The sequence below is a fragment of the Pantherophis guttatus genome, chromosome 4 (assembly GCF_059756535.1).
Source record: "Pantherophis guttatus breed Tessera chromosome 4, ASM5975653v1, whole genome shotgun sequence".
NCBI classification, from domain to species: domain Eukaryota; kingdom Metazoa; phylum Chordata; class Lepidosauria; order Squamata; family Colubridae; genus Pantherophis; species Pantherophis guttatus.
Window position 1 is genome coordinate 18,998,904 of NC_142066.1, and position 26,003 is coordinate 19,024,906.

At 38.9% G+C, this 26,003-nt stretch overlaps 1 protein-coding gene and 1 pseudogene across 1 annotated transcript; both read left to right on the plus strand.

Annotated features, from left to right (window-relative positions):
- The first annotated feature begins 87 nt into the window (after positions 1-87).
- LOC117673030 (vomeronasal type-2 receptor 26-like) lies at positions 88-7,280 on the plus strand (annotated as a pseudogene).
- Positions 7,281-12,858: 5,578 nt separating this feature from the next.
- LOC117672989 (vomeronasal type-2 receptor 26-like) lies at positions 12,859-22,614 on the plus strand. Its single transcript, XM_034430122.2, has 6 exons — positions 12,859-13,061; positions 14,121-14,298; positions 15,772-16,629; positions 19,681-19,908; positions 20,754-20,880; positions 21,691-22,614. The coding sequence occupies exons 1-6, from the start codon at positions 12,859-12,861 to the stop codon at positions 22,596-22,598; spliced, it is 2,502 nt and encodes an 833-aa protein (XP_034286013.2). The 3' UTR covers positions 22,599-22,614.
- The last annotated feature ends 3,389 nt before the right edge of the window (positions 22,615-26,003 follow it).

Genomic DNA, 26,003 nt, shown 5'->3' on the forward strand with positions numbered 1-26,003 from the left:
GAGAATACCCAACTCTTACCCAATGTCAGTTTGGGCTTCCACATTTTAAATAGCCACTTTTTTGCAAAATGGACCTACCTTGCCTCGATGGAACTTCTATCCACAAAGGACAAATTCATCCCCAACTACAAATGTGATATTCACAATAACATTGTGGGAGTCATTGGGGGACCTAATTCTCAAGTTTGTCTCTACATGACAAACATCTTAAGCACTTATAAAATTCCACAGGTTAGTTGTACGTGTCAAAAGACCATGAGGAAGAACAAGGTTCCTTAAATTTAAGTATGATTTTGGGCCTGGCTATTAGAAAATGGAAAGTGTCTGACTTTTTTTCCCTGCAATGACTTGATGGTTGTTTAATCTATGTTTGTAATGTGAAGGGTCAGAAGATAATAAATGAGCTTATTCCATACTGTATCTACTCATCTGTAATCCATACTCTCAATCCATACTCATATCCCAGGAACTCATGTGCTCCAAAATTATTTCTTGACATTTTAGTATTCAAGATAGATTTTTGGGGAAGGCATACTTTACTCTCTTTTACAATAAGAAATATACAAAACTCAGCTAAATGTAACATAGAGAGGAATGAAGAGAAAACCTTGTTCCAATGCCTTCTCTTTCACAAGACTGATTGTTATGATGTCTCACCTTTTCCCATGTATTTCTATCCTAAGATCAGTTATGGCACATTTCCAGTAATAAATGACAAAACCAAAGATTTCTTCCACCAGATGTTTCCAAATGTGACCCATGATTATATGGGCATTCTTGAATTACTCCTGCATTTCAAGTGGACCTGGATTGGTGTGCTTGCTTCAAATGGTGACAATGCAGATATATTTGTACAGGATATACTTCCCATCTACTCTCAGAAGGGAATCTGTGTAGACTTCTTAGAAAAAATACCCGAAATATCTTTTTCAAGTCATATTCCTGAGAGAGGAATCAAATGGTCTGAGACTTCTCATATGGTCACAGGTAGTACTGCCAATACTGTTATTATACAAGGTGAAATACATACTATTAGTTTCTTAAGGTCAATGTTCATTTTTGCACAATTTTATGGTGTATCATTTGAGAGTCGAGTGTGGATTATGACAGCACAGATGGATTTTGCATCTCCTGGTTTTATCAGAGATTGGGATCTACATTTCCTCCATGGGGCTTTATCATTTGCTGTTCACACAAACTATCCTAGAGGATTCCAGAAATTTCTGAAGGAAAGAAATCCTCTCTCAGAAAATAGGGATGGGTTTATCAGGATCTTCTGGGAAGATGCTTTTAATTGTGATTTCTCAAATTCTACTCTAGAGGAGAGAGATGGGGAGATTTGCACTGGGAAGGAAAAGCTGGAGACTCTGCCTGGGACCGTGTTTGACACAAGCATGTCTGGCCACAGTTACAGCATCTATAATGCAGTTTACATTATGGCACATGTTTTGCATGCAGTAACTTCATCCAAGTCAAAACAGAGAGCAAAGACGAAAGAGATAATATCAAAAGGCCTACATGAACAGCCATGGCAGGTAGCTTACATACAAATATGAAAAGGTTTTATTGTTTTGTTTTGTTTTTAGACTAGACATGACTTCATTTTCTCTTTACCATCTCCCCAATTTAGCTCCATAAATTTTTGAGAAACACCTTCTTTAAAAACAGTGTTGGAGAAAATATTTCCTTTGATGACAATGGGCATATCAATGCAGGATTTGATATTTTCAACTGGGTCACTTACTCAAATAACACATTTACAAAAGTCAAAGTTGGATGGGTGGACCCAAATTCTTCCTCTTCCAAAACATTCAACATGCAGGAGGGTTCCATTACATGGCCCATGAGATTTAACCAGGTACAGTATATATTTTGTATAAATTTGCAGAGAGTTCAATCCCCATTTTGAATGTTTAAAAAATAGTTCCTTGCATTTCTACTTAAATGGCATAGTCAGTATGCACTCTTTAGGATTTGGAAACAGTGGGTTAAATTAAATATCTTCTTTGTCCCAATCAATGTGGACAGGAGGAGGTTGCCCCTACAGACTTTATGGGATTTATGGGATGCCTCAGGGCTCAACATTCTTACCTGTCCTGCTTCACATCTACATGAAGGCACTGAGTGAAGTCATGCAATAGTTCAGGGTCTAGTATTGCTTTATGATGATATCAAATTGCACATATCAACTCTATGGTGTGCAGGTGAAGATGGTCATGTGCTTGAGGCTGTTTGGGTTTGAATAGGATGCAATAGACTTTGGCTTAATCCTGAGAAGACTGAGTACCATGTCTGTTTGGACCTTCTGAATTTGCAACATTCTCACCTTTGTTCTTGTAATGGGATGCATTTTCCCCTAGAGACTAATGTGCATCTTTGGACATTTTACTGGTTGAAGATGATGCAGCAGCAGTGGCCAGGAGGGTTTACAAAAGTTCACCTTGTGCATCAGTTGCACCTATCTTGCCCACAGTACCTTAACATTTAAGTACAGTAATGTGCTGTATGTGGAGCTTTAAGAGGTTCAGATATATACTGTCCACTTCATATCTTCATATATTTGAAGATAATATGAACACCTCTGTGCATTTTTGGCCCGTGGACCTTCCTATCCCAGCATGATCAAGACGTACCCCCAAATATTGAAAAAAGAAACATGCAATTTTGGGGGACCTGTTGGCAAATGCCATGATTTTCTGATAATTGAGTTCCACTTAATATTTCTTACAACCTTGTGCTAGGACCCTGAAAATTTATTATTGCTGCATTACCTGAACATGGTAGAAGAGAAAAAGTGTCTTCCAGTAAGTTTTGGGTAGGGAAAGTCCATATTAAGGAGATGCCCACCATAGAGTTAAATAAGCAGTAGAGTCATTATGAAGTCTTGCTTGATGCCTTTTTGAGATTAAACAGCATGAGTGAGATGGCTATAAAGTGCATTAAAATATGCTGTCTGCATTTTCTGGAGAAGGGGAACAGTTATTTGATTGAAATAATAGTAGAATGCTTTTTTTTTTAAATATATGGTAAAAGGGGGAAGTAATAATATTAATAATATTTTTAGCAAGTAAGGGTCAGTATTTAGAGGAGGGAGTAAGGGGATGGTAAAATATTATGTAATCTGTTATGAATTAGGCTTTTGTTGTGAAGAAGTCACAGGGGGGATGGGTGGTGAGGGGGGGTTAGGGAGGAGGGGGTAGAAAAAAGGGGGAAAATTTGTATTTGAAAACTTTTTCAATAAAAAAAAAAGAAATAACTTGCTGGTCTAAAGAATGGCACATAGCTCCTTAAAAATTCTTTTAACTATGATAGATTAATTCAACTAAGTTTCTAACACATTAACAGTCACTGAATCATAGGATATCATTAAAATAAACTGCAGTTCTTAAAAGACTGCAGTGTTTGAGAACTTGCAACTCCCTACGTTTGGCAAAGAAAAAAGTAATAAATTAATGCTTGAGTAAAATTCCAGTCCATTCTTCTTAAAACAATTAAATCAGAGAGAGTACATTAGATGATAAACAACACTTCAATGTAAATATAAATGCCCAAATATCATTCCTCAAAACTAGCAATACATTCCATTCCGTTCTAAAAAGAGAATATCTTATACAAAGTGAAGGACCTATTTTATAGAGACTATTAAGGGTAAAGTGGAAAAATCTATGATACTGTTTTATTCCCTATTTGCAAAGACCAATGCGGTTATAGCTGACATTGTTTCATAAAGTCTTACTCTCATGCCTTCAAGCAAGACATATAAAACAGCAAACCAGCCATTTTGTATCTGTGTTTCAGTAACAGCAATTCCTTCATGGCTTGTATGTTTTATTAACAAAAATCAAACATTCATAGCACGCCAATAGCTCCAAATCAATTCTTCATTTTGCTCTTCTCTTTCGTTCAGGAAAGACCTCTTTCTGTGTGTAATGATAATTGCAATCCTGGTTCTAGTAGGGCCAAAATAGAAGGAAAGCCATATTGTTGCTACGAGTGCCTTCCATGTCCAGAAGGAAGGATTACAAATCATAAAAGTAAGTTGTATTGTCTTTAAAGGAATAATTGGTCCATGCAAAGGAGGGTAGAAGGGTATTCAAGAGAAAGTGTTGTAATTATATAAGGGGGGAAAAGTTTAGATGAGTGAAATAAAACAAAACTTCCTCTCTTCTTCCTTAATATCCTCCCAGGAATTTGAGAAACAAGGAACTTTGTACGCTAAGCAATAAAACAGATATTGGTCAAATGGATGATGATAAAACCAGGTAAAGACCCTATGAGAAAGCACAGGCTATAATTTAATTTAATTTAATTTAATTTCCAATTTATATACTGCCCTTCTCCCTGAGGACTCAGGGCGGTGTACAGCCAAGATAAAAAACATAGAATACAAATATTAAAATATTTAAAAATATATATAAATTTTGGACCGAAAGTTAAGAATCACAGACTAATTAAAAGAATTTAAAAATTTCTTCTTAAGCCAACCCGGCTTGCTGAAAAAGATGGGTTTTCAGGGAACGACGGAAGGACCTCCATTGAGGTCCTGGATTCTTCTTATCTCCGGGGGCAACTGATTCCAGAGGGTGGGAGCCCCCACAGAGAAGGCCCTCCCCCTGGGGGCCACCAGCCTACATTGTTTGGCTGATGGCACCCTGAGGAGGCCCTCTCTGTGGGAGCACACGGGTCGATGGGAGGTCGTCGGTAGCAGCAGGCGGTCTCGGAGATAGCTAGGCCCTATGCCATGGAGTGTAATTATAAGCACTAATGTTTTGTTTTTTTAATTTTAAAAAGCAAAACTTTATTCATTCTTAAAAACATTTAAAACATTTAAAACATACAAAAGCTTGATTAAGTTAAAAGTTAACTTAATCAAGAAACAAATTTACATATACATATACAATAAACAACTTCAACTACTAACTAATTTCTATTATTATATATACATATATACAAACCTACAGTGACATATTTCATTTTCTATCTATCTGACAGTGCTGTTTTTAATTATATTAATTTCCTTTAAATTTCATCTCTACCCATTTGCCCTCCTCTGATTTATCCACTGGTACCATCTATTCCATATTGTAAAATATTTTGAATCCTCCTTATCCTGTAACTCTAAAGTTAATTTGTCCATTTCTGTGCCTGTGTATATCTTTTGTATTAGGTCCTGATTGGTTGGCAATCTATTTGTTTTCCAAAGTTGTGCTACCGCTAATCTAGCCGCCATTATTATGTGAAGTATTAAATATTTTATATCATTCCTAATGTTCTTTTTAATCATACCTAATAAAAAAAATTCGGGTTCTAATTCAATTTCATAATCTGTTATTTCTGCTATTCATGTTTTTATCTTGTTCCAATATTTCTTAATTTCTGGGCAGAGCCACCAAGTGTGATCAAAAGTTCCCTGTGCTTTTTTACACTTCCAACAGGCCGGATTTACATTTAGGTACATTTTTGCTAACCTTGCGGGGGCCAGATACCATCGATACCACATTTTATAGTGATTTTCTTTGTAGGCTACCGATTTTGTCATGCTATAGTTATTTTCCCACGTTCTTTCCCATTCTTCTAGTTGTATACTGTGCCCAATGTTCCTCGCTCAGGCTATCATCTGCCCTTTAACCAATTTTTCTGCCAAATCATATTCGAGTAAATATTTATAAATTTTCGAAATTAATTTCCCTTCTTTGGATTCTAATAATTTGTCCAATCGATTTTGTTTTAAATTTATTCCTCCCTCCTCCTGATCCTTCCTATATCTTATCTTTATTTGTGAGTATGGCCACCAGTCTATTGCTATTCCTTGTTCCTTTAATTCTTCTCTAAGCACTAATGTTGATGTGCTGCTACACCCAATAAAATTATTTGCTTGGATATTAGCTCTTCCTAATCATATATATACATTCTCTTTTGCATACATCTACTTTTCCCATATCTAAGGGTATAAATACAATTTAATCTGTTGAAATTTATGATGTATCATAACAATTGCAAAATTACATAGATCCAATTTTACATTAGTTTGAAAATTCAGATTAATCAGAACGGAATAAAAGTAAGTCAGTTTGAAATGAGTCAATTCTATGCACTTTCATTCACTACGTTAAAGAATTGATTTCTTAATGTTTCCCAACAGCTTTACAACTTATTTTTATTTTATTATATTGCTATAATTTGCCCAAAATCATTTAGGTGAGATGGATAGTGTAGAAATTCAATAAATAAAATAATAAAAATAATTCTTAGGCAGTTTCCCATTGAAATATTATGCATTAACCATTTTGCTAAACTTCTTTCTTCAGTCAATATTAACCATGTCTTAAATCATGTACAATCTTCTACACTGTAATAATAGCATTTCCTTTTGCAGACATGGATGATTGTTTACCATGCCCAGAAGGACAGTATCCAAATGATAACCATGATTCATGCCTTCCAAAACAGGTAGTTTTCCTGTCTTATAAAGACCCATTAGGGACCAGTTTGGCCACTACTGCAATTGCCTTTGCTTGCATTGCCACTGTGGTGCTTGGGATCTTCATCAAATACCAGGACACTCCCATAGTCAAGGCCAACAACCGGAACATCACCTACCTTCTCCTCATCTCCCTTGTGCTCTCATTCCTTTGCAGTTTGTTATTCATTGGACAACCTGAAAAGGTCACCTGCCTTTTCCAACAACCTGCTTTTGGGATTGTCTTCTCAGTAGCCATTTCTTGTATATTGGCCAAAACCATCATCGTGGTGATCGTTTTCATGGCTTCAATGCCAGGATCCAAGATGAAGAGATGGCTGGGCAAACGATTAGATAATTACATTGTTGTTTCTTGTTCCCTCATTCAAGTCCTTGCCTGTACTGTATGGTTTATAACCTCACCCCCATATCCAGATGCTGATATGAATTTAGTGGCAGATGAAATCATCCTGGGATGTAATGAAGGCTCTACTCTCATGTTTTATTGTGTGTTACTCTACCTTCTTTTCCTTGCTATTGTTGGTTTCAGTGTGGCTTTTCTATCCCAGAATTAACAAACAGTTTTAATGAGACCAAGTTTATCTTCTTCAGCCTGTTGTGTTTTTGTAGTGTGTGGCTGTCATTTTTTCCAACATATCTTAGCACCAAGGGAAAATACATGGTGGCTGTGGAGATCTTTTCCATATTATCTTCCAGTGCAGGGTTATTGGGCTGCATCTGTTTTCCCAAATGTTTTATTATTCTTCTGAGACCTCACCTGAACAATAAGAGGGAGTTACTGAAAGGCAAGAAACAATGAATGGTATATTATGAATGATATAGTTGTTGTTTAGCAACTGCTTTATTGAAGAACTGTCCATTCCTATTTATAATGATGGATAAAAAAATAATTGTGAGTAATCTACAACCTCTAAAAGTCTGTAAAGCAAAGAAAGCTGAAGTAAGATCATTAGTACAGTTAGCCCTTGACTTACTACCACAACTGAGCCCAAAATTTCTGTTGGTAAGTGAGACATTTGTTAAGTGAGTTTTGCTTCGTTTTATGACTTTTCTTTTCATAATTGTTAATCACTGCAGTTTAAAGGTTAGTAATGCAGTTGTTAAGTGAATCTGGCTGCCCCATTGACTTTGATTGTCAGAAGGTCGCAAAAGGAGATCACATGACCTTGGGTACAGCAATGGTCATAAATATGAACTAGTTGCCAAGCATCTGAATTTTGATCTCATGATCATGAAGATGCTACAAAGATTGTAACTGTGAAAAATGGTTATAAGTCACATTTTTCAATGCCATTGTAACTTTGAATGGTCACTAAAAAAAAACTGTTGGAAGTCGAGGATTATCTGTATAGTCATTGTTTCAATTAGTGACTGCTTCACTTAATAAAGAAATTGATGATGATATTATCTATTCAGTTGAATCCGACTCTTGGTGATTCTATGGGTTTGTCCCAGTGCAGGGTTTCAAAAATTTTTACTACCGGTTCTGTGGGTACAACTTGGTGGGCATGGCATGCTTTGTGGACGTGGCTTGGTGAGCATGGCAAGGGAAAGATACTGTAAAATCTCCATTCCCACCCTACTCCAGGGGAAGGATACCGTAAAATCTCCATTCCTTCCCCAATCCAGGGGAAGGATATTACAAAATCCCCATTTCCTCCCGATCATTTGCGACTTTGGAGGCAGAGAATAGATGGGGGCGGGGCCAGTCAGAATTTTTAGTACCGGTTCTCCGAACTACTCAAAATTTCTGCTACCGGTTCTCCAGAACTGGTCAGAACCTGCTGAAACCCACTTCTGGTCTGTCCACACCTTTTGATCTTGCACTATTTCTTTATTTTCTATGCTCTAGCTTGTGTCAGGTCTGATAGTGTCCAACAATCATTTTCTTTGATGGTTTCCTTTTATCACCAACTCTTCCAAACATAATTGCTTTGCACAGGGTACAATCAAAGTATTGGTCCTAACCCTGATGCTATTCCACAAATCTTTAAAAATACAGTTTTCCAATGGCTTATGTTAGGTTGGCATTGAACAATTATTGCCTCTTCTTTGCTGATATATCTATCCTTTATTATGAGTGTACATGATTTCTTCTCTCTGTTTTATTGTTCTATTTTCATTCATTGATTATACCATTTTTATAATATTATTGGAAATTTTCTCAGAAAGAAAAATAAACTAATATAAAAAATGGAATTAAAAAAGAAAAACAAAGAAAGCGAAGAGGGTTTTTTTAAGCACCTATAGCCAGGGAAAGCTTCAATGCTTTTAACCAGTAGTTCTGGCAGTCTAAGATTTGCCAGTTCACTTTGTTCATGCATGTGTGTTATCTAGGGCAAACCACAGGGGTGAACTAGAACCAGGTGGTAGTGTGAGCTCCTATCATTTGCCCCTAGCTCCTACCCACATAGCAGTTCAAAACAATGTAAAAATGCAAGTAGATCAATAGATACCACTCTGGCTGGAAAAGATAGCAGCATTTTGTGTGAAAGCAGGAGACAGCACCGAACCTGCCATATGCAAGATGAGATTGGCGGAAGAAAGCCCATATGACCTGACATCCTCTGAATGCTACAAGCCAGCTGGTGCAAAGATACTTCACCCCCTTGCTGTTCTAAGATTTACTCTCATTCTATGTAAATCCCTTTATGGCTTGGTGTCAACCAGAGAAAACTTCTTCTCAGACATGACAAACAACATTCTCCTACCTGTGAATAGAATAGAATAGAATAGAATAGAATAGAATAGAATAGAATAGAATAGAATAGAATAGAATAGAATAGAATAGAAGCTGGAAAGGACTTTGGGGGTGTTCTAATCCAGCCCACTACTCAAGGTGAAGAACATATACCCATGATGGCGAACCTATGGCACGGGTGCCACAGGTGGAACATGGAGCCATATCTGTGGGCACGCAAGTGTTGCCCTACCTCAGTCCAGCATGCTGGCCAGCTGATTTTCGGGCCTTCCGGGCCCACTGGAAGTCGGGAAAAGGGCTGTTTCCGGGCCTCCTGAGGGCTTCCGGGGGGGAGGCTGTTTTTGCCCTCCCCAGGCTCCTAGAAAGCCTCTGGAGCCTTGGGGGGGCAAAAAAAATGGGCCTCCAGAGCCCACCATGCCATTGCGTGCCAAAATCAGGAGAGGTCACGGACGCATGAATGGGGAGATGGGGCACATTGAATTATGGGTGTGGGCACGCACACACGCAATCCCCCCAACTCCCCCTGCTTTTGACACACAATGGCAAAAAGGTTAGCCATCACTGTCATATACCATTTCAGATAAGTGACTGTCTACTCTTTTCTTAAAAACATCCAGTGATGGAGCATCCATGATTTCTGGAGGCAAGCTGTTCCACGGCTTTATTCTTAGGAAGTTTCTCCTTAATCTCAGGTTACTTCTCTCTTTGTTTAGTTTCCAACCATGAGGCCTGCTATTCTGAATTGGTGATTATATCAAATGTAATAATAACAAATATAATGACAATAACATGAACATGATTGTAAGATACACACTTCAAGTGGATTGAGGACTATCAATAGCCTTTGTAAGGTTCCCATTTGCAGTTCAAGTTAACCTATGGTTTTTATCTTAAAGTATGAACTTTATATCCTTTTGACACAAACACATAAGAACAAACTCCAAATAGTTATTTAGATCTTTAGCTAAAAATCTAGAAAGGCAATAAAATGTAGAGATAAGTGATACAAGTCCCAGAATGAATTGATTCCTTCTATATGATGTGCCCATTGCATTCCTATCAATGCTTTGGTCACAAGTAATGTGTAACATTCTCATAGTAAATGCAGCACCAAGGATCCTCTGCCTATCCTTCACAAGCAATATCAGTCATGGAACATCAACATTGCTGGCATCATTTCTCAGCTCAATATGTTTCATATGATGGTGTACTTCAAAATACCTCCTTCGAGTGACCTCTTTGAGGATAGTATGTAAGTATTCAGAGAGAAATGGCCAGAGGGATATGTGTAAAATAGACTGAATTTCAATGAGTGTTAAGAGCATTGTTTGAATATTTATAGATGCCAAGATATAGAGTGTGTGTTGGCCTTTCTGCTCCGGGTCTGTGCAATTCAAACCACAGATGGTGATAGTTGCAAAGCTTTAATTGCTGAACACAGCCAACAGGCAGGACAAGGCAAGTTATTGGGTCAAAGTCAGCACTAAGAGCAACCATCTCTCAGCAGTATTTATTCACTTAGTTCTGGTTAGCCAGCATCTGGCATTCGAAGCGACACACATACCCCATCAGCTGACCGTCAGGTCTTTTGTAATTCTTGCCCTTTCACATCTCTCCGGCGCTTTGAAACATCATTACAAGCTGCCAATCCATGCCGGGAACCGGGGGCATCTCTGCAGTCGTTGGTGGGCTCCTGCTGTTTTGATGACAGCCTCTTGATGCCGGTCATCCGCTCGATGCCCGGATTGGCCCCCAACACCATCCCAGCCTCTTTATCAGTAGCTGTAGCTGCATATTCCACTCTCCTCCCCCCAAGTGTGTCGAGTCCTGGCCATGCTCCATGCACACGCTGTTAAGGCCATGGAAGTAAACACACAAGAGTAACCCCCCATCTTTCTTCTCTCTGAAGAGAACGGGTGCTGCCACTCTGGACCTGCTGGGTTTAATGAAACCCCTTGCTAGGGGTTTTTATCAATGTATCATCTCAATTCCTCCAGTTCTTTCAGTGTCATCGAGTACATATGGGATTTTGGCAACTTGGCCCCCGGGATCAATTCAATGGCACAGTCAGTCGCCCTGTGAGGGGGGAGTATCTCACACTCCTCTTCACTGAACATAGCAGCCAAATCCCCGTATATACTAGGGAATCCCTGACCTGGCGAAGCTATCACTGGCTTTTCTCTCACCCCTGTTCCCCCTTTTATCTGGTTGTTCACAGGCAGCTCTGGGCCAAGTGTGAACCGTAGTTTCCAGAAGCCCCCTTCCCACCATATAATGGGCTCCCATTTGTCGAGCCATGCTAACCCCAATATAATCGGCTCAATTATCCTTTCCACTATAATGAATCAGATGCTTTCCCGATGGTTTCCTATCTCTAACTGGACTTGTTCAGTTAAATGGGTGGCCACCCCCACCCCAATAATGAGCCATCCATCTGTTCAAACTTGATAGGGGTTTTCATCCTGATGGTTCTGACTCCCAGTTCGGTTATCACAGCATGGCGGTTCAGGCAACGTGTGCACCCTGAATCTACTAGGGCCCCGTATTCAATCCCTTGAGAAGAGTGAAGGTTCCAGATGACAACAGGAATTACAAAGGGCTGAATGGGGTCGCTCACCATCAGATCTTCTGGGTCCTCATCATCACTTTCCCCAGACACCACCAGGAACCACCCTGGGCTTGGTGTTAGTTTCCTCTGACCTTCGAGGAACTTGCTTGTTCCTCTTGGTCTTCTGAGGTACCTCTCCTTCTTCTCCATCCCTACAAGACGGTTCCGGTCCAAAGACCCCTCAGCAACGGTTTGTCAGCCTGGGATTTTGTGGAGCTCATCGGAGCCCACTATTTCCCTGACTTTCTCACTGTGATGCTTCCAGTCAAATCCAATGCTTCAGATCAAATCCAATGCTTCCTGGTTTATTATTTTTATAAGAAAGGAATGATTGTAATACTACATAATTAATATATTTTTATTAAGATGTTGGATATTGAAATAGATGATAATGGAAAATACTAGTGATTATACTAAGGGAATATAAGGAAATACTAGGAATTATATTATGTGAGATTTTAAATTTAAGGGGTTTAATATAGAGATGAAGGAAAAAATTGAATTTGGTTAAGATTAGAAGTTAGGATGAAGGGTAATATTGGTCTATAAAAAAATAGAAAGAATAAATACTATGGCAAAAAGGGAATACATAAATTGTGTTGAAATGATTAAAAATTGTCTAAATTTGTCAACCGGCCAATACTCTGTTAAAAAAAAATACATTGTATGTTTGTTTGTTTGTTTGTTTGTGTAAAAAATAAAAAATCTTTTTTTTTAAAAAAAATCTTAAATCTGGATGCAGTTCATTTTTTTCCCTGCAGTATTACAAAGGCACTTCAACCATTGGATATGGTTACCTTCCCTGTAATTAGTAAAATGACTATGTTTAATTTGATTTTTTCTTCAATCCTCAATATGACCTGGTGGCTGGAAAACACAATGAAATAAGACTTGGGTGTCAGTGTTCCCTCATTCATAGCTGGGACAAAAAGACTCATACAGTTCTAGGAAGCTGAAGAACTGCATTATCCAGTTATGGCTTGAAGTCAGATGGTTATTGGGCAGCAAAACAATCCTCACAGGTGCTTCAGTGTCAGTAGATGTTGGCATGCAATGGCATCATTCACAATGCTAGTGTTGTTGCTATTACCCCAATGGGTATCCTGTACCCCTGAAACTAAATGTATTGTTAGCACACCTCTTCCTATTCGACATAAATATTATCAATCAGGAGATCTCATCATTGGGGGCATTATTTCTCAAATCTACATGCTTTCAGATCTGACAACATTCAGAAGACATATGTCTGAGGATCCGGTTGGGGATGTCATGTATGGAGTTGTTAATTGTCATCATATTATATGGCAGTCCAGAATGCATACACAGAGAAGGAGATTGAGAGATTTAATTATATCTCAGTGAGGCCAGATGATTGCTGCACTATTTCTTTTAAAAAAGAAGCTAAATAGTTGCATTTTTTTCGCCAATGTCCTTTAATGTGCTTCTTTCCGACAAATATATCAGTTGGCATTTAAACACTGCAAATGTATCATAGGTGCTAAGAGGAAAGGCTGCATAATCTGCAATATGATTCATTTTGTATTTTTCCCCCAGTCCCTTGAGGTCGAACCGGTTAGTGTGAAAAGATTTGTTAGTTGATTATAAACATTTTGTTCTATATGAATCCAGACTGTTGGCATATTCCCTATGCCATCCTGTTATTTGGCTATAGCTTTAGCTGTTTTCGATAATCTATATTCTTTGTTGCTTATTTGAATATTCTTCCTTTTTAAAAAATGTAATGGAATGATCTCTGCATGGACAGTTCACAGCACAGCAGTTTGTGTGATCAGACGCAAACATGCTTTTGCTTTTATTTGTGTTTGTTTCACTAAGAGTATCTTCATTATTTCTCAATAAGGATTTTGCAACATGATCCTTATGAGTGCCTTTTTACAAATGTTTGTACTGAGACTAAATGCTTTTCCAATGTTTTAGTGAGTTTTCGCCTGCCTTAACCAACAAAGCCATCTGAGTCACACTTTCTCTCTCAGACCAACTCACTTCATAGGATTGGTGTTGAAGGGAAAATAGGAGGAAGAAGGTGTGTTGGATAAGTTCACCACCTTGAGTTATTTGTAAAACAAAAAATAATAAAGGCAGGATATAAATAAATAAAATATATGCTTCTAGCATAAATGTTTAAATACAAAAAAAAAACATTTTTAAAAATCAGATATACTGTACTATGGCTAAGAGTCTAATTCTTCTTCTAGGGTATTCTTGCAGAACTACCAACATATCCTGTCCTTGGCTTTCACTGTCAATGAAATCAATGAAATGGCCTCTCTCTTACCTAACATCACCCTAGGCATCCAAATTTTCAATAGCTATTTCATGGCAAGGTGGACTTATTTTGCTTCAATGAAGCTTCTCTCCAGTAAGGACAAATTCATCCCTAATTATAAATGTGATAGCCAGGATAGTACAGTTGCTGTAATTGCAGGACCAACCTCTCACATCTATCAACACATAGCCAACGTTTTGAGGAATTATAAAGTCCCACAGGTAAGATTTTCTCATATGGAAGGCATCCTTTAGATTCATTAAACAAATTGCACATTTATTAGATCCCCAGGCAAGAACTGCTCTAGAATAGAATAGAATAGAATAGAATAGAATAGAATAGAATAGAATAGAATAGAATAGAATAGAATAGAATAGAATAGAATAGAATTCTTTATTCGCCAAGTGTGATTGGACACACAAGGAATTTGTCTTGGTGCATACACTCTTGGTGTACATAAAAGAAAAGATACATTCGTCAAAAATCATAAGGTACAACACTTAATGAGAGTCATAGGGAACAAATAAGTAATCAAATCATATTAGGAAACAGTCAATATAAATCTTAAGGATATCAGCAACAACATTACAGTCATACAGTCATAAGTGGGAGGAGATGGGTGATAGGAATGATGAGAAGATTAATAGTAAGGCAGACTTAGTAACTAGTTTTACAGTGTTGAGTGGATTATTTGTTTAGCAGAGGGAAGAAACTGTTCTTGTATCTAGTTGTTCTGGTGTGCAGTGCTCTATAACATCGTTTTTGTTTTTTTTTTAATTTGATTTATATGCCGCCCTTCTCTGGAGACTCAGGGCGGCTTACAATGCATTGAGCAATAGCCTTCATACTTTTTTGTATATTTATAAAAAGTCAGCTTATTGCCCCCACAATCTGGGTCCTCATTTTACCTACCTTAGAAAGGATGGAAGTTTTGAGGGTAGGTGTCCTAAAATTGGGTGTCCTATAAGTTATACACATTTGGCCAAAGAGGTTGTAGAAAAAAATGCTTTTAAAAGCCTCTGACGATCCCAGCTGAGTTGCCTGATCGTCACAGGCTTTTAAAAGCTTTTTTAAACAACCTCTTCAGCCAAAGAGGTTGTAGAAAAAATGGTTTTAAAAGTAAAAAAAAAAAAAAAAGTTGGCCACACCCACCCAGTCACATTACCCTCCACCAGCCATACCCACAGAACTGGTAGTAACAAATTTTACATTTCACCACTGATCTGTATGTAACATTTCCTGAATCAACAATTTACAGCATCTGCTGTTTGCAATTGTAAGCATACTGAGCCACGGTGGCATAGTGGTTAGAGTGCAGTACTGCAAGCTTCTTCAGCTGACTGCTGGCTGCCTGCAATTTGACAGTTCAAATCTGACTAGGTTCAAGGTTGACTCAGTCTTCCATCCTTCCGAGGTGGGTAAAATGAGGACCCAAATTGTTGGGGGCAAGAGGCTGACTCTGTAAACCACTTAGAGAGGGCTGTAAATGCACTATAAGTCTAAGTGCTATTGCTATTGCCATATTCAGAAAAAAATAAGAGAAATGATGTTTCCCTAAGTTAGAAAACTCTGTTAAATTATATGTGAATAAGTGTTTGCAATTAAGTTTTATAGAGAATGAAAAAAACAATATCAAGATTTTGGGGCTTCATCCTCTAAGCTCCTTATTTTTTCAAAAAAAATATATCCTTCAGATCATCTATGGCTCTGCTCCACTGATGAATAACTATGACCAGGCTGATTTTTTTCACCAAATGTTTCCAGAGGATGATGACCAAACTATGGGGATACTCCAGTTGCTACTGCATTTTAAATGGATATGGATTGGGTTAGTTTATTTTGAAAGTCACAGTGGCGAAAGGTTTGTGCAGAAAGCATACAATTTGTTTTCCCAGAAAGGTATCTGCTTTGATTTCATACAAGATCTGCCCAAAGAATCTTTTTCCGCTGATATAAGTATAATGATAGAAGACTGGATTGAAACATTCAAAAATATCATGAAGAGCACTGCCAATGTTGTCGTCATATATGGAGAAAATCAGATCATGATATTTTTGAGAATGATTCCCTACGTTTCATCATTTGAAGACATATCTTTTGAAACCAAAGATAAAGTATGGATTATGACAGCCCAGATGGAGTTCACGTCCCTTCCTTTTCAAAAAATCTGGGGACTAGATTTCATCCATGGTGCTCTATCATTTGCAGTTTCCTCAAAAGAAGTGTTAGGCTTTGAGGAATTTGTTCGGACTCGAAACCCAACTTCCAAAAGCCAGGACAGCTTCATCAATGTCTTCTGGGAACAGGTATTTGACTGCTCTTTACCTAAGGCTTTCGTAGATGAAAAGAGCGGAGACAGATGCACTGGGAATGAGAAAATGGAAGATCTTCCTGCATCTGTTTTTGAAATTGGTATGACTGGCCAGAGCTATAATGTTTACAATGCTGTTTATAATGTAGCCTATGCTCTGCAAGCCATGTATTCATCCAGATTCAGACACCGAAGAAGTATCAGCAATGGAAAAAAGTTTCTTCAGAATCAACTATGGCAGGTAAGGAACTCAGCTTGCTAATGCAAGAGAATTAACATAGCAGGAATATGAAATATCTAACTCTCAATTTTGTTCAGAAGCTTCGTCTCAATGATTTAGATAGTTGGCTTGTATTCTGGAGTTTTTTAAAAAAATCAATTCGATCATTATAAAAAAGTGTGCAATCATTATTGTGTGTTATTCTGTTGGAATGCATGTAATATAACATAGGCAGTCAGGAAGCTTGGACAATTTATCCACCAAATCCTGTATTTTTTGGAGTATAAGGCACTCTGGACTATAAGACACACCTACCTTTTTTGGTGAGGAAAACAAGAAAAAGAAATCTACCTCTGCCTCCCAACAATTTGCCTCATTGCAGCAAACAGCCTGCTTTACTTTCACTTTCGTTTTTGGCATAGCTTGATTAGCACAAGGGAAAAAATCTACTCCCAGCAATTTACCTCTTTGCAGCAAGCAGCAGAGGCCTGCACAGCCATAGGCAATGGCAATTCCTGCAGCCTGAAACAGCTGAGAGTTGGGAGGCTGATCCAACAGACAATGAATTTGTGCTAATTAGGCTTGTGGAAGCTGAAATGGGCTGTTTCTTCTTGCTGCTTGCTGCAAGGAGGTAAACTGCTGGGAGGCAGAGACTATAGGGTGAGTGCCAGTGGGTGGGCGGGGCCACATTCGGTGTATAAGACACATCCAAATTTTCACCCCCTTTTAGGGGAGAAAAAGGTGCATCTTATACTCTGAAAAATATGGTTCATATCCAAAAGAAAATAACTATTGTAGCAAGCTAAATAGATTTTTTCCCCGTCATTAGATATAAAGAAATGTTGCTGAAATTTCTTTTAAAAGCAAGATAGGAACATCACTCAAAGCATGACTTCTGCAGTAGAAGTCTTTCCAATTTCCACCTGTAGTGTCAACAAGAGGCCTTAGTGTTTTCTTCTGTGTGGTGAATTATTTTGTTTCATCTCATATGTGTTTGTATGTGTGTGTGTGTTGTATCAGTAGTGGGTTTCACTTACCTTCGCTACCAGTTCGGGAAAGGACATGTGCTTGCTTCACTTGCGTGCGGCATTTCTGTGCATGGGCAGAATCTTCGTGCATGTGCAGAGCATCCGTGATGACGTCCGGGTGGGTGGGCAGAGTCCCACCACCACCGCTACCAGTTCTCCCGAACCGGGGCCAGTCAGTAGAAACACACCACTGTGTTGTATGTATGGTATATATTGCCTCTGTATATGTGCTGGTGTGTGGGATGTCTAATCAGGAAGAATTCATATGAATTGTATCTTTGGTATGTTTCTACTTACCCCTTATGTTTGATCTCTCTGTGTTTGTTTATTTATTTATTTACACTGGTCATCTCCTAGCAATGACTCTAATGGGTATACAAAAAAATTCAATAAGCAATAAACTGAAAGGAACAATATCAGAAGTTAAAAAGAAAAGGTCCAACTTCAAACAAAGAAAAAGAAACAATCAATCTAACCAGCAGAACTTTCTTAATTTATTTGCCCAAATGGTTCAGAGAACCAACAGGTCTAAGTAAAAAGCTAGAATGATCAGGGCCATCTGAATTTAAAGGGGGATACTGTTCCACCCAATAACTAGATCTCCAGGGATGTTATTTTATAGTTCCTATATCTGCAAAGAGTGGTTTTGCATAACCTCTAGTTTGGATCATGTGACCAGAGGTATTATGGAGTGCCTACAATAGAGGAGCCAGAACATTTGGAGGTGATGCCCAATTATATCTCCAATGGGGACGCAATGAGGTTTTTTCCTATTATTATTTTCTCCATATCACACCATTGAATCCACTAAGTTTTCACATTCTTTCTCCCTTTATACCTAATTTTGTGCCATAATATTCTGTTTTGGGAGACAAGATGGGAAGTTATTTGCTAAACAAAAAATAATTATTATTCATGATCATCTAGTTGTCTTAAATGATCTTCATCACATGTATAAAATGCTACAACTCTATTACTCCGTTATCTAAAGAAGATAAATGGCAGTTTCAATATGTCAGGCTTCTCTTGGCTAATGCTAAAAATGAAAGAATCGCATTGCCTATCTCCATGGCTTTACTGGTCCTCAAAATTGTGTCATTATCATCAATGTTTACAGCAACCAAATTGGAAAGAATCAAGGTTGCTAATATTAAAAAAAAAAACTTAACAAAAGTAACAGAATGAAAAACAGAAAACAGACAGCAGGTATAGTTGAATAACACAATGAGGAATTCCATGGATAAGTTCACCATTACAAATCAGTGAAATGATCATTTTTTATTTATTTATTTTTTATTATTAATCATATTTCTATGCCGCCCACTCTCCGAGGACTCTGGGTGGCTTACAACAATCGACAGTATACTAAAAAGCATATTGCTCCCAACAATCTGAGTCCTCATTATACCCACCTTGGAAGGATGGAAGGCTGAGTCAACCTTGAGCCGGTGAGATTTGATCCGCTGATCTGCTGAACTAGCAGTCAGCTGAAGTAGCTGCAGTACAGCACTCTAACCACTGCGCCACCCTACATCATTGTAGTGTACTTAGACAGCTTTACTAGAAAAATTAAATCTTTGACATCTATTGGTCATATATGAATTCCAGTATATATCTACATCTAAGCATCTACATCTATCTTTCCTTTTCTCCAACCAATTTATGTTTCATGTTCATTAGATTTTTCTTCTCTCTCTCTCTCTCTCTCTCTCTCTCTCTCTCTCTCTCTCTCTCTTTTGGGGGGGGGGAAACTGTGCAATATTGAAAATCTTTATTGCAATTTATCCCTGTAGTTCAGAATGTTAGTGGTGGTTGACAATAAAACAATACAATAAAAGGTCTACATATAATACTGTTTGATAGTATTATAGGCTATAGTATATAGATCTTTGAATGCATAATGTAAGTATATAATTGTAAATCTTGAATTGCTTTTACGATTGAAATGCATAGAGACCATAAAAGATTAATAAGATGACCACTAAATATCCTTTATATGCTTGTCTGTTGAATGGTTACATAATCGTATATTGATTCTGTTTAGCTCCAGTACTATTTGAGAAGTGTTTCATTTAACAACAGTGTTGGGGAAAAGGTCTCCTTTGATCAAAATGGGAAGTTAATTGCTGCATTTGATATTATTAACTGGGTCACATTCCCAAATCAGTCCTTTATTAGAGTCAAAGTTGGAAAGCTAGATCCTTTGGCTCAACCAGAAGCGATTCTCACTATTTCTGCAGATGACATCATCTGGCCCAACATGTTTAACCAGGTAGGTCATATTTCAGAAAAATATAACAATCTCATCCAGGGGTGGGCTTCAAAAATTTTAGCAAGGGGTCTCTGCCCAGTTGCTGGGTGGGTGTGACCCTGGTGGGTGCGGCCTAGCCGGCCTCCTGCACCATGGGGAGGGCGTTTTTGCCCTCCCCAGGCTCTGGAGGCTTTCTTCGAGCCTCTGAGAGGGTGAAAATGGCCTCCCCAGGCTCCGGAGGCCCTGTAGAGGCTGGAAACGGGCCTGTTTCCAGACTTCCTGAATTTCCGGTAGGCCCATTTTTTGCCCTCCCAAAGCCTCCACGTGCACCCTGTACTTACTTGCATCCAAAATGGGCCACGTGGAGACTTCTGGTAGGGGCGGGGTGGGGTGGATGGGGCCAGCTAGGAGTGGGATTTGAGGGTTCTCCAAACTGCACAGAATCTTAGCTAGAGGTTCTCCCAAATCCCTGCAAACAGCCCCAACGGCCCACCCCGGTCTCATCCCACTTAATACCTAATGCAAGGGAATTCAGATAACCTCCCATCGTCAGTCACATCTCATAGTGATGACAGGGATGCATAAATGTAGCTTCCTTGATCAACAAAGATAGCCTATGTATCTTGTACTTATAGTCTATGTATCAAGTACTATGTATTTGTTTGGACAGTACATTGCATTGTTATGCTAAATAGACAGCATGCCACTTAGAAGTATATTGATTTCTGAATCCTTCATTAGGCAAAGAATACTCTAGTAATTTCCAAAAAATACCCCATTCACTGACAGTATTTTATACCTGAATGTCGTATTGCAGGTGGAATGAAATTAGTTCTAATACAATGCCTGGTCTCATTTACCAACAGATACGTCCTCTTTCTCTATGCAACAGCAATTGTCCTTCAGGTTATAGGAAGACAAAAATTGAAGATAAGCCATTTTGTTGTTATGAATGCCTTCCATGTTCTCAAGGGAAGTTTTCAAACAAGAGTGGTAATATTTATTTATTTATTTATTAACTAAATAATGAAATATCCCTGGCCTAATGTAATGATATGTGTGCTTGTTTGCTCTTGAGTAAACCATCATATTTGGTGAGGTGGTCAGGGCCAAGATCTCAAGTCAAATCTCTTTTCATTCGTTGCAAATCTTAATTTGCCTTCTAAGATTATGCAAAAATAAAATAACGTGGTATGAATGGAACTTTTAAATGTTTCTTTGAGCTCTCCCTGAAAAGGCAGAATATAAATGCAATATATAAACATGAAATTTGGAAAACAAAATATGGCAAAAGGAGAAGGAAGAGAGGGAGGGAGGGAGGGAAGGAGGGAAGGAGAAAGGAAGGAAGGAAGGAAGGAAGGAAGGAAGGAAGGTTTATTGGTGTATCCCAAAATATTGATTTCCTCACCATTTTTATAATGATTTGATGTAAAAGTGATGAATGTATAAATAAGATAAAAAAGAATGTGTGATTTGGTAAGAAGAATGACATCACTATATGTAGTAAGACACTTCAAGAGAATTGTGGGAAATTTTGGCATACCCAGAAATGTTACATTTGACTTGTTCTTAAAATATTCTAATTATAACTTCCACTCAGTGAAGCACTGGAATGAGTTCCTTCCTTCCTTGAGGGAACACGCTGTGTTCATTAGACAAAAGAACGTTTTGCAAATGGAGAGCTCCCCCATTAGCCAAAGATATTCTAAATCTTTTACATATGTAGGTGAAACAACATTCATTTGAGATTTATTATTGAATCCTGCACTGAAAATACTTCATTTCTTTTTCTCCCCTCTCCAGATGTGGAGGAGTGTTTTAATTGTCCAGAAGATCATTATCCAAGCAATAAACAGGACTTCTGCATTCCAAAAAGTATAAGCTTTTTGTCTTACAAAGAACCTTTGGGAATCAGTTTGACCACTGTTGCCATTTTCTTTACTTCTTTAACAGCTTTGGTTCTTGGAATTTTCCTTAAGTATAGAGACACTCCTATTGTCAGGGCCAACAACCGAAACCTTACCTATACCCTTCTAATAGCACTGTTGTTCTCCTTTCTATGTTCTTTTCTGTTCATTGGCCAACCAGACAAGTGGATATGTCTTTTTCGACAAATTGCTTTTGGCATCATCTTCTCCGTGGCAGTTTCTTCCATATTGGCCAAAACAATCATTGTAGTACTTGCTTTCCTGGTTACCAAGCCAGGATCTAGAATGATGAAATGGGTAGGGGGGAGGCTGAGTCTTTCCATTGTTGTTTCATGCTCCTTTATTCAAATAGCTATCTGTACTGTATGGGTTGTAATTTATCCACCTTTCCCAGATTTTAGTATGCACTCGGTAGCAGAAGAGATTGTATTAGAATGTAATGAAGGTTCCGCTATCATGTTCTATTGTGTCTTGGGATTCATGGGCTTCCTGGCAATTGTCAGCTTCACTGTGGCTTTCCTAAGCAGAAATCTACCAGACAGTTTTAATGAAGCCAAGTTCATCACCTTCAGCATGTTGCTGTTTTGCAGTGTTTGGATATCTTTTGTTCCAACTTACCTTAGCACCAAAGGAAAATACATGGTGGCTGTGGAGATCTTCTCCATCTTAGCTTCCAGTGGTGGTTTACTGAGCTGTATCTTCTTCCCCAAATGCTTTGTTATTTTAGTATTACCTGAGCTGAACAGTAAGGCACACTTAACTAGGAAAAAAAGCAGACTTTAAAACCACGAAGTTTCTTTTTCAGCCAATATTAAATGCTTTTTCCCAGTAGAAGCAATTGGGTTTGTATCTATCATGACCAATTTCATCTTGTCTAGACTCTATTATGGAATACAGTTATATAAATTCAAAGCCATAATACATCCACAGAATCTAAGGATCACATTCTCTCATACCAATGAGAGAGGCCTGGTAGATGGCCTTGTCTATTACCAGACTACTATCAAGCCTACCTATTTAATTCTCATATGGCTTCTGACTTTTCTACCCTGAAGACTGTTGGGTTGCAACTGTGTGGAAACCCATTTGATTAGGGCATTGAGAGTCTCATCCAGGGGTGGGCTGCTGGGGGTTCGCAGGGGTTTGGGAGAATCTCTAGCTATGTTTCTGTGCAGTTCAGAGAACCTCCAAATCCCACTCCTGGCTGGCCCCTCCCCTCCCCCCCACCCCTCCCAGGAGTCCCCATGTGGCCCATTTTTGATGCCGGTAAGTGCAGGGTGCACATGGAGGCTTGGGGAGGGTGAAAAACAGGCCTACTCGAAGGCCTCCAGAGCCTGGGGAGGCTGTTTTCACCCTCCTGGAGGCTTGAGAAAAGCCCCCAGAGCCTGGGGAGGGCAAAAATGCTCCCCCTCACCATGGTGCAGTGGCTGACTAGGTCACACTCACCATGGCCATGCCCACCCAGCAACTGGCAGAGAACCCCTTGCTAAAATTTTTGAAGGCCACCCCTGGTCTCATCTCAATTATGAAATGCACTGCCTCTAGAAGTTAGATCTTCATCCATTTGATTGTTGCTTTATTACTGAGTCAAAGCCTTGTTTTTTTTTTCCAGAAGACATTTATTCTATTATTTAACTGTAATGCTATATGAGCCTCTACCTATTGTTGCCATTTTAGAAACTCATTTTCACTTCCGACAGCCAAAGAATATATTTTTTCTAACCCTATTTCTTCATTTATGTGTGGCTATCTATATAGTACAAAGCTCTCATGTCTGTTTGTATGTAACCTTCAATTGGGAGGAGTGGTTCATAATTGGGGAACAATTGTTTTAAGAAGGTACCTCAAATGGGTTAACTTACACAATGCTAGAACCAGAGGTGGGATTCACTTACCTTCCCTACCGGTTCACAAATGTGAGCACACTCTTCTGTGAATGTGCATGGCCTTCTGCGCATGCTCTTTGCTCACACATTATGTCCAGGTGGGTGGGCAAAGCCTCCCACAGTCGCCACCTACTGGTTTGCCTGAACCAGACAGAACCAGCTGAATACTACCTCTGGCTAGAACCCATTGCTCCCATGGGAATGAAATGTTCTTCACACTATTTTCTTGACTTGCACCATATCCCCCACATATCCTTCACAATTTGCACTGGCCCACCATGTGCCCTCTGTGACCCATTTGGCACATCTCATGCACCCCTGTGCAGCCCCAAACAGTCTTCCTGACTGGGCCCTCCCTGAATCATGTTGCAACTTTTATGTACCCCTGAACACCATTCCTGACCTATGCCATATCCCTATGAACCATTTTCAATGCTCACCACTTCTCATACTTTCCCCACCCTCCCTTCTCCCTCTCCCTACCTATCACCCATCATATCCTGCCTCCTGGTTTTGGACTTGCAATTTCCTGCTAGCTTTCCCATTGACTTTTTTCCAGAAATCACAAGAAAAAAAAATTGTGGGAGCTATCGGGAATTGGAGCGTGAGAGGGAGGGAGGGAGGGAGAGAGGGAGGGAGGGAGGGAGGGAGGAAGGAAGAAAGGAAGAAAGAAAGAAAGAAAGAAAGAAAGGAAGGAAGGAAGGAAGGAAGGAAGGAAGGAAGGAAGGAAGGAAGGAAGGTAGGTGTCAGGGTTCCAACCGATGCCCTAATTAAATCATGAGTCTCGAGCCAAGTTATTTATTAGGCGCTTCATGTCAGCACATTCCAAGTGAAGCCAACTCTGACCCCATGTAATTTACATTCCAGCTCTGACCCTGTTTTCCCGCTCCCCCCAAGGTGTGTCATCAGTCACATTCTCCAACGAAGCAATTTCGCAGGTTGTAGAGATCATTCCCCTCCGGCCACTGTGAGTAACTGCAGAGATGGCCTTGAGAGAGATATGGCTGGAATGTGCTTTTGTTTTGACTGACTTGCTGCCTCAACACAGTGCAGAGTTCGTTTTCTCATCCCCCTTGCCTAAGGCAACTAGAGAGCAGGTCAGGGATGCTTTGCGAGTTGACAGAAGGAAGGAAGGATTTTTCCTTCCAGTTCCCTATCCATGAGGAAATTCAATAGGGAAGCCAACAGGAATTCGGAAGTCGCTTCCATGCTCACAATTTTTTTTACTCACCTATGGTAATTCTGTTTCTCTTTCTAGATAAGGAAATATCTTTGAAATGATGACCCAATGGATCATGGGCTTTGTAGTCTTTTATACTTTATTCATTCCCTGGAATACTTTTCCCTATAGGTAATAACAACTTCTCTATTTCTAAAGAATATAATGATATGCTGTACTTGATATATTTTTGTGATATCAAAGAAAGATAGGCAATCATACAGAAATGACTTCTTGAATGCTTTTCAACTTTACCAGCAGTGGCCATGGAAATAATCTCTTAAATAAAATATATTTTTATTTAAATATATTTTTATTCAATGTTTGTTGTGTGTATATCTTTACTGAAAAACATAGGATGGGCTGGTGCCTCGGTTCTGGATAATGTGGCAAGGAAGGAGGACAAAGGGTGCTTAGAATTATTTAGTCACCAACTTTAGATAGGTATCTCCACCATAAGGGAACCATTGGGAAAATAGGTCTGGACTCCCCGCCACCTTTATTCTGCAGACTCTAGCCTGGTCTTTCTTACTGTTGTGCTCAATCCTTCTTTTACCAATATCTCCTCTACCAGAATTGGCTCCACCTGATTCAGCATCCAATTCCTTTACAATTTTTTAAACTTTTTTTGTTGAGTTGGAAAACCCTGCCTTCCTTCCTCCTTCCTTCCTTCCTTCCTTCCTTCCTTCCTTCCTTCCTTCCTTCCTTCCTTCCTTCCTTCCTTCCTTCCTTCCTTGGATTAATTAGGCTCATCCAAAACTTACTTTTGGCAGCATACCATTAAACCCAGTATAATATCTAAACCACAACAACCTAAATGGCAACTCATGTGACGAGAAGGAAAACATTTTGAACCAAACCAAACAGTACTAAACACAAGGGCACATCACTGACCTATTGTGCACCTTGAGGGTAAATTATGTTTTTTTTTTGAAGTTTTTTATTGTAAACACATTAAAACAAGACACAAACATACTGTACAACATTTATATACATACACTTTTTTTTAACAGCTCTTTCGAAGTGGTCCTTTCTTACTATTTACACATATTTTAACTTTATCTTACTCCACATTGTTATCTA